The sequence below is a fragment of the Colossoma macropomum genome, unplaced genomic scaffold (assembly GCF_904425465.1).
Source record: "Colossoma macropomum unplaced genomic scaffold, Colossoma_macropomum, whole genome shotgun sequence".
In the NCBI taxonomy this organism is placed as follows: domain Eukaryota; kingdom Metazoa; phylum Chordata; class Actinopteri; order Characiformes; family Serrasalmidae; genus Colossoma; species Colossoma macropomum.
Genome location: NW_023494793.1, coordinates 26,829,075 through 26,838,213, shown reverse-complemented (window position 1 = coordinate 26,838,213; position 9,139 = coordinate 26,829,075). Strand labels below are relative to the sequence as shown.

At 38.1% G+C, this 9,139-nt stretch overlaps 1 protein-coding gene across 1 annotated transcript; it reads left to right on the top strand.

Annotated features, from left to right (window-relative positions):
* The first annotated feature begins 1,269 nt into the window (after positions 1 to 1,269).
* Positions 1,270 to 8,047, top strand: LOC118812932 (taste receptor type 1 member 1). The gene is made up of 6 exons (XM_036578039.1): positions 1,270 to 1,576; positions 3,136 to 3,433; positions 3,579 to 4,331; positions 4,434 to 4,646; positions 4,740 to 4,860; positions 7,113 to 8,047. The coding sequence occupies exons 1-6, from the start codon at positions 1,401 to 1,403 to the stop codon at positions 8,045 to 8,047; spliced, it is 2,496 nt and encodes an 831-aa protein (XP_036433932.1). The 5' UTR covers positions 1,270 to 1,400.
* The last annotated feature ends 1,092 nt before the right edge of the window (positions 8,048 to 9,139 follow it).

Below are 9,139 nucleotides of genomic sequence, written 5' to 3'. Positions count from 1 at the left end.
AAGCTGTTTTCCCAGTTTCGCCAGTCTATGCTGAGTTTATTCAGCAGTTGTTCTCTGCAGTGTCTGTAAATGTAGCTTTTACTGTACGAGGACACTCGATCTCCGTTTCAGTTTGCGCTCACAAACAGCATAATCATGTTTGATTTTGAGAAGCGACACTACGTCTTTATGTTTCAATCCAAGTTGAACGTAAAATTCAACGAGCTGCTTCATGTCTGAGCTTAAGCAAAGCACAGCTTTTGCAAGCGAATGCAAACCGTTACATTGTAATGCAAAACATTTGCGAGGGAATGCATTTTATTTGCGAGGGAACGCAGTGTCATTAACTTTTTTTAACCACGGCCCCTTAGGGGCTCCCGTCATTGTGCTACCAGAGATGGTTCGTTTAATCATATCAGACCTCGTAAGCTGTAAGCCAATCATATCAGCCTTGGGGGCGGGGCTCTGCAAAGTAACGTCAGTCAGCAACAGCTGACGCCAAAACGAACATCAGACCTTATTGAAATTCTGTAATACACAGAGTGAAATACTAAGTAGTTACAGGGTGAAGATTCAGTACAATATGGATTCGAGACAAGTTATGGTCAGTATAAGCGGCTATCGGGTTTTTTACTCGGTTGTTTGTTGGCTAGGTCAGCTAACTTTGCTTTACCTGAGGCAAAAAAGCGGCTAGGCTAACACTGACATTAGCTAGCTAGCTGACAAACCAACTAGTTTAACCTCACTTTTTAGTGCGAGTGTGAACCAGTGAGAGAGACAGAATAACATTATTTTGCCATATATTTATTACAGTTGGCTATTATCAGTGAAAATGTCATATGGTGTTGATTGTAACACAATTTTATATCTTTCAATTCCACAACTTGTGGATGGAAATTAAGTGGTAGTTTGTTGAAGGCCAGTCAGACGAGAAGATGTTTACCAGTTAAAACAACAACAAAAAAGAATGAACTCTCTTTATTTCCTTGAGTTAGTGTAAATCTGAGTTTAATGAAATTAATGTGTTACTAAACACAGGAAAAGAGAGAGAGAAAGAAGCTGAAGGAGACTGACAGGGCTGAAGGAGCAGATCTGATGGAGGTTAGTGAAAAGAAGTCACTATGTGCTAATTTGACCAAATAGCTTTTTTCAAGATATATTTTCTGGCTGTTCCCACTCGGACTCCCTCTATCCATGAACCTCTAGTGACACCTCTGGTATACTGTATAATAGTATGGGGACCATTCTCCCAGATCAATGAACCCAGGAATCTCAGGTTGTCCCATGGAAATGACATGTAATGATGCATTTGGTGGTTTAATCAAATTGACATATGTAAAGTGGATACGGACGTTACTCCTGCCCTTCTTACTCGACTCTCACAACACATCGCTCTATCATGAAACACTTCACCTGGCACCATGCAGTGGTTTGCCATCTATGTTTTTCTTTTGGATGTAGCTAACTGGTTTAAAATCTCTTGCTCAGCATCTGAATTCAGCTTGCAGGGGGACTATTTGCTGGGTGGATTTTTCTCATTAAATATAGTTTTAAAACCAGAACTCCAGTCATACCCAGTGACCCTTGAGTGTCACAGGTAAGTGGCATGCTTTCTGTTTTTTGTTTTAAACAACTTAGAATGAACAGAGTGCCTGCTTGAAATAGTGGCCCACCCAGAAAACTAGCATTTAAACAGCTTTATAGGTATCTCTAATACAGATTCCAGGATGTTACCACCAATTTTTAACCAAAACTTCAGCATAATTAAGTGGTAAGGTGTAATCAAAGTCATTCAGAGTAGTTTGATGTGAAATGCTGTATTTTAGAGAAACCAAGTCAAAATTGTTTACAGTGGTGGTGATGGGAACCAGACATCCTCAGAGCTTAAAAAGCTTAATGGTTCTTAAAGCTACTTTACAGAACGTTACTACACAATTTAGTCACAAATACAATGCCAGATGCTGGAGACTTATTTAAGAAAAAAAAAAAAAAATTATAAACCATTTTTTAAGTGTGTAGGGCACCATTCTCCAATTTAGTGAACTTAAAAAAGGTTCTTAGATTGTTCCTGGCCTGGATGAACAATTTGAGGATAGACCTTTAGTTGGTGTAGAACATTTATAGGTCTCACTGTATTTGGATACCCCCAATATATTATTGATAGCTGTTAAAATGAAGTGAAAAGTCAGTTGATTCTCCACAGTATTAAGGTTAGGATTAGTACCAGGTTTTGGCTTAGCTTTTTGGGTTGAGGTTAAAGTTACAGTTCAGGGTTAGAGAAAAAAGAGTGAATTTAATAGGTAATTAGTTGAATACAGGATAAAAAATGAAGCTAAATTAAACAGATTAATCTATAGTGGGCTATCCAAATAAAGTGTTGCCCATTTATATTAGGTGGAAGGTTCTTTGAACACTTCACACTTACAAAAATGGTTAATTGATGAACCATCAATTGATTAAATAATCAAAGAAATATGGAACTTTCACGAAAACAGAGAATTGATTTCTTGCTCGTGTTGTACCGAAATGACAAATTCTACTGATTGTAAATGTTACACCTAGTAAATGTATGATTAATGAAGATATTTTAGTCTTGCTTTGTTTGGATAGCCCCCTATAGATTATCTACATATGTTCAAATGAGGGTTAGGAGTAGCACCAGGGTTATGTTTGGGACCAAGGTTAGAATTAGGATTAGGGGAGAATTAAGGTGAATTTATGAGATATTTAGTTGAATGTAAGTTAAGCATGACAAGAATTGCCTACATTTATGCAAATCATCGCTGAAACGTTGCATTTCTATTTTTGTCATTTTTTATTATTTAAATTTTATTAATTTATTTGTTTACTTTGAGAACTTGAAAATGAAAGCTGCACTTTACATAGTTTGACAATTTTACAATGAGTGGAGCAATAGGAATTCTCTAAAATTACTTGGAAAAAATCTTGTTCCATTCACTTCCAATTAATGTTGACAATGTATTTTGTGTCCCACATTCTCCTTTGCAGGAGAAGGAAGGATACATTTTAGAGATGCAGGGATTTGTCACAGCAGCAACAATATAGTGTTACCAATATTTCCTAAAAGAATGAAGTTCTTTTATCCAGGACTTCAGAATTTTCTCACCTTTTCCCTGTTCTTGCTCTTTGCTCCAGGTATCAGTTTGATGAATCATCTTATCAGATGTTCCAAGTGATGAGGTTTGCAGTGGAGGAAATCAACAACTCCACCACCCTCTTGCCTAACGTATCACTCGGGTATGAAATCTTCAACCATTGCTCCGACACGCTGAATTTTCCCTCCGTTTTCAGTTTCCTTTCTCAGAACGGATCATTTCCAGTGCTGCGAAATTTCAACAAGTACCAGCCTAAAGTAATCGCAGTAACAGGTCCTTATGACAGCACTACAACTATCACTGTCGCACCATTCTTCATGATGGACCTCATTCCCATGGTAAATAAACAGTAATTTTGTACAATTGTTCTGAAATGGCATTGTTTTTTGTTTTATTTTTTGGTTTCTTTGTTTGTTTTTGACCAGAGCTATTTTATTTCCAGTTGTTCGTAAATGTAATTTTTCCTGTTGTTTTCTTTTACAGGTGAATTATGGATCATCCAGTTATGACTTAAGCAATAAATTGTTGTACCCTTCTTTTGTAAGAACAGTTCCTAGCAACAAAGACCTGATCGATATAATTATTCGCATTATTAAGTGGTTTCGATGGAACTGGGTTGCCTTCATTGGCAGCCAGGATGACTACAGCCAAGACGGCCTGAGTTTATTTTACCAATATATTAGAGGAAATGACATTTGCTTGGCCTATCAAGAGTCGCTCAGCTTCAAGTCTGATTACCATGCAACACTTAAGACAATTGAAAAACTTAAAATAAAAATCATTGTGGTTTTTTCCTCAGAAGTCATAGCAGAGAACCTAATCAGAGCAGCTATAAATTACAATATCAGGGACAAAGTTTGGATTGCTGGTGAGGGTTGGTCTATGAATAAAATGCTCTCTCATGAACCTGGGATCCAAAACATTGGGAAAATCTTTGGTATTACAGAACAATTCACTTCTTTACCTGGATTCGACAAGTTCATCAACAAAACGCGGAAATACAGTGACGACGATGAAGAATGTAGTGGCTGTGAAGGCCAGTCTCCTCAGGAAAAGACATGTAATCAAGTCTGTGATAACTGCACGAAGCTGAGTTCGGAGGAAATTCTGAATGAAAGTACCACATTCTGCTTTCCTGTTTATGCTGCCATCTATAGCATGGCACATGCTTTACACAACATTCTACACTGTGATTCGAGTGGCTGCAACAAGAACGTCACAGTTTACCCCTTCATGGTATGTAGAACTTGATAGCATGAACAGTTATCTTCATAATGTATACTGAATGTGGCGCAAATCACCACATCAGTAAACCGTGCTGTCTTCTGTATTCTGCAGCTTCTGAAGGAAATTAAGAAGTTGAACTTTTCTCTTAATGGCCGTCAAATAAAGTATGACGTCAATGGGGATCCACCTGTCAGTTATGCAGTGGTTCTGTGGCACCCTGGCACCAGTTCTCAAGTCTTTGAGGTGGTTGGCACATACGATACATATCCAGAAATCGCTTTCACCATCAACAGCTCCCTCATACTCTGGGATAATGACGGTTCTGTAAGGAAAAGCCTACTTCACTGCCTATGTCCTCACAATACGTCACCATTTTTCCATTTATAATAATGATAATGGACGTCTTACCCACATTAGGTACCCTTTGGAAACTGCTCTGTTGAGTGCAAGGAGGGATTTCAAAGGGAGAAAGATCGCAATCATGATTGCTGTTTTCGTTGTAAGATCTGCTCGAGTAACACCTATGTAAACCACACTCGTAAGTACTTTTGACACAAAATCTCTTTAAGCATGGTTTCTGATCTGGGCCTGTATTCATAACACATGTTCTAGGCCATGCCAGGACATCCTAAAAAATAACAATCTTATCTCAGCAGCATTTGTGAGGAAACTGATCCAGGGTTGGTGCACTTCTTTTCTGTTCATGAGTAGCTATTCTTTTTATTATTAATAGCAAGGCTTCATTTAGATGGGCTATTAACTGATCATCATCTTGCCTGTTGGCACATTCCAATCAGGAATACTCTGGACAAAAATTGTTCCATGACCTGAACAACAGTAGAACCATTTTAGTACAATGTAGAACTATTCTTTAAACGGTTCTTTATCTGCAATGCAATCATAAGGAAGATTCCTTTACCCTTAATGTATAGTCAGTCAGCCAAGTTATGTCTGATGTCCACATTTGGCTTGTTTAGTTCAGGACTGGAGCACACCTGGACTGGGTAGCACAGGTTTAAACTCTTTGTTTGTTAACTCTTGCTAGTTTCCAACAAAACTTTTACCTACTTTGGGCCCAATCTCATACCCCTGTGCGTGTCACCTTGCCCCTTGGAACTGATTTACAAGGGGTAGTGGTTGAAACCTTCCCCTATGAAATGGGACCCTCAAATAAAAAAGAACATTATTTCATTAACAGGCTACTAGCGGTGCTCTGTAGGCAACCCTACCAGTCTGCAGTGACAGCAGAGGAGGATAAAGTTCAGCAACCTTGCTGCTGGGCTTTAGTTAAATTTAGGGAATCATATGCCTTCAAAGAGGGGGGATATGACAATTATTTATTATCGCTCACGCCTAAATCTTTGGGGATATGAAGCTAAAGCCAGCTGTTTACCAGCTTTTTTGTATTAATTTTTCCGTTCCACCTTAAATGGTGGAACCAATCATACATGCATTTGTATTAGTCCAATAAGAAAGCATTCAACAGTATGCTAATCCATTTGGATCCTGCTAGAAGTCATCGTAAACCAGCATATGTTGTGTTTTGCATGCTGGTATGCTGGTACAATAGCACAAACATGTTGGGTGACCAGCTAGACCAGCATATACCACCTTAGACCATCTTAGACCAGCAGCATCCTGAAATGAAGCATGGCCTCACCCCCAGTTATGGAAAGTAAAAAAAAATGTCAGCATTCATTAGTCAGCCATCATTAATAAAGCATCAATTACACATTATGGTGAAAATCTGGCATCAGGATACCCGTCAGTTTGGAGGGTCTGATGACGCTCCATTGAATAATTAGTGTATCTTGCCGTGATTCGCTGATTTTATCAGCAAACAGTTGAGTGAATGTGCACTGGGTCCCTTCAGCAGTGCTGCTGTGAGCTACATTATGAAGTAGGCTATTCGATTGTAAGATGCATTAACCATCAAAAATTAGTCTATATATCATTTAACGTGCTAAATAATTTCTTTTTACAGTTGAATAAGTGCATGTGATGTACGTTACCTTATGTGGTGCTGTCTTGCTAGCTTTCTAATAATTAGACTCATGTATAACCTGCAGTGATTGCAACCTAAATTGGTGGCCTGTGTGTATGAAGTATTTTTCTAGAGTGAAGGTTGCACTGAAGAAATGTGATGCTTTTAATTTACTTGATTCAAAAATGTTCTACAATATGTTTTACAGTTTTGTTTTCCAGTTTAGTTTTGGCAGTACTGCTGTAATATTTTATTCTTGTGGAAATTATGGACAGATTAGTGATGTACAGAGACGTCATCTTAATACAATAATGCAATTTTATTTATTTTTATTTATTCCTACCAGGCCACCCCTATTCTAAACGTTCTAGCTATGCCCCTACCTTGACTTTAATGTTTCTGGCCTTAGTTTTTGTTGGTAAGCATTCTTCCCCATTAGGTTATTTAGTCAGCACTTTCTTCTGGAGAGCTACAAATGCTCAAAATAAAACTTATTAGCTGTCATATTTGCTTTCAGCAGTGATGTACAGTTGTATACAATTTGTACACACCGTTTAAGTTTCATGTTTTGTTGATTTGAAAATATGTGCATATCCTTTGTAGTGCACAATTACTGAATCATTGTGCACTAAATTACAGAATTTATTTACGCTATTTACGTTTGTTCTCTGTAAAGGCTCTGTTAACTTCTGTTCACTTAAAAATCAGCAAAACATGTCATTTGACATGTGAGTATTTGAGTGGGTGTTTAAATTTTTTTAGGACTGTTTTGTCTCACTGTATTCTTTTTGACTTCATTCGTGCAGGAGACCCCTACACTTGTGTCCCATGCAGTACAGATGAGTGGTCACAAGAGGGAAGCATAGCCTGTCAGAGACGTGAGATCATGTATCTTTCCTTCACAGACCCTCTGTCTGTATTACTCATAGCATCTGCCGCCTCTCTGGTGCTACTTTGTATTGCAATTACAATTCTGTTCTTATACAATTATAACACGCCAGTCGTGAAGTCTGCTGGTGGCAGTATGTGCTTCCTCATGTTAGTGTCTTTGATTATGTCCAGCATAAGCCTGTTCTTTTTCTTTGGGCAACCAACGGTGATACGATGTGTCTTCCGAAATATGATGTTTTGTTGTTTTTACTCTATCTGCCTTTCCTGTCTGACTGTACGCTCTTTCCAAATTTTCTGTGTCTTCAAAATGGCCGCAAAATTCCCTGAAGCTTACAAACGCTGGGTGAAGCACAACGGCCAGTGGCTGGTCATCACCATCGTCTCTGTTTTTCAGTTCATCTTGTGTGTTTTATGGGTGAGCGCCACAGCTCCTGCTCCTTCGAGGGATGAATCGTCTTATGAAGATCAGATCATCCTGGGCTGTTCACGGGGGAACATAGGGATATTTCTAGTAGTTGTGTTTCTCATTGTGCTTCTGAGCTTTCTCTGCTTCTTCTTCTCCTACATGTGTGCTGATCTACCCAAAAACTACAACGAGGCTAAGTCCATAACTTTCAGCATACTTTTCTTCTATATCAGCTGGTGCCTTTACTTCACAGCAAATATGATATCTCAGGCCGTATACATCCAGCTTCTTTATGCAGTGGCACAGCTGTCCAGTTTGTATGGTATCATGCTAAGCTACTTCATCCCGAAGTCTTACGTCGTTGTTTTTCAGCCAAAAAAGAACACTCAAGCTTACTTTCAGACATCTATCCAGAATTACACCCAAAACATCAGCAGGACGTAAATGGCCCTACACTCTTAAAGCTGAGTTCTGCCAATTAAACTGCATTTCTGTGGTTTGAACAGTCATTTAGAGTGGTTTGATGTGAAATTCTGGAGAAACTTGCTAAGTCTGAACTGTTCACAGTGCTGGTGTTGGGAACCAGACGTTTAATGTCGCTAAAAGCTACCTTACACAAAGCTAATACATGAAATGGGTATGAATATGTTGTCTAACACTTGAAACATTATTTTACAATCCATTTTTAATAAAGTTTTCATTTCCATATGGACTGTGAACACCCCTGATCAAATGACATGTTTTATTGATTTTCTAAGTGAAAATAAGTTAACAAATCCCCGGGGAACCTTATACGTGACAAATTTTTGTGCAATTTCTAGTTATTTATTGAGAAAACCGGACAAAACTTCTGCATAGGACAGTATATGCAGAGTGTTGTGAGCCAAAATAGTCAGCAAAGAGATATTTTTTTTAGATTTACCACAATTTTTTCATCATCAACATCACATATAAAAACTCAGAAGACGTGTAGGTTCACTAGTCATTTTAGATAATAAACGGAATGGCTATGTTTGTGTTGTAGACATTGTGACTCCTGGTTCCCTTTACCACCGCTGTAAAAAAAATCAAGAGAGTAAGTTTCACTGCAATGAACCATTTCACATCAAACTACCCTAAATGTCCTTGTTTTCAGCTCACTCATTGAAGCAGATATCAGTCAAATCCTTCTTATAAACAAGAGTGCCTGTTAAAGAACCACTTTTGGTTCCCTAAAGTCCCTACTTGTAAATGAGATATGTGAGTGTGAAGAACATTTTAAAGCACCAAAACATAATCTAAAGGTTCTAAAGGTTCTGAAAGGTTTTTCCAATTACCATTGGTCCAGAACAAGAAGCTTTAAGAGTGTGTCATCTTCTAAACACAGTGCTCAAAAGGACAGCTTCAGAACTGAGTACAGCAAATGTGAGACATAGTTATCCAATACCACAGACATTTTTATAGAAATTGTGTTTTTATCTATGTTTTGCCTTACTAGTACTGCCAGTTCTAAAAGAGTATATATTTAGATCAATATTTTACTGAAAGCCGTTGGAT

Bases quoted from the DNA above. Each gene is read 5' to 3' on its own strand.
- LOC118812932 (XM_036578039.1), top strand. From the start codon at position 1,401: ATGCAGTGGTTTGCCATCTATGTTTTTCTTTTGGATGTAGCTAACTGG. The intron at 1,577-3,135 runs GTAAGTGGCATG...TCTTTGCTCCAG, and splicing joins GTGACCCTTGAGTGTCACAG to GTATCAGTTTGATGAATCAT. The intron at 4,861-7,112 runs GTAAGTACTTTT...TCATTCGTGCAG, and splicing joins CACCTATGTAAACCACACTC to GAGACCCCTACACTTGTGTC.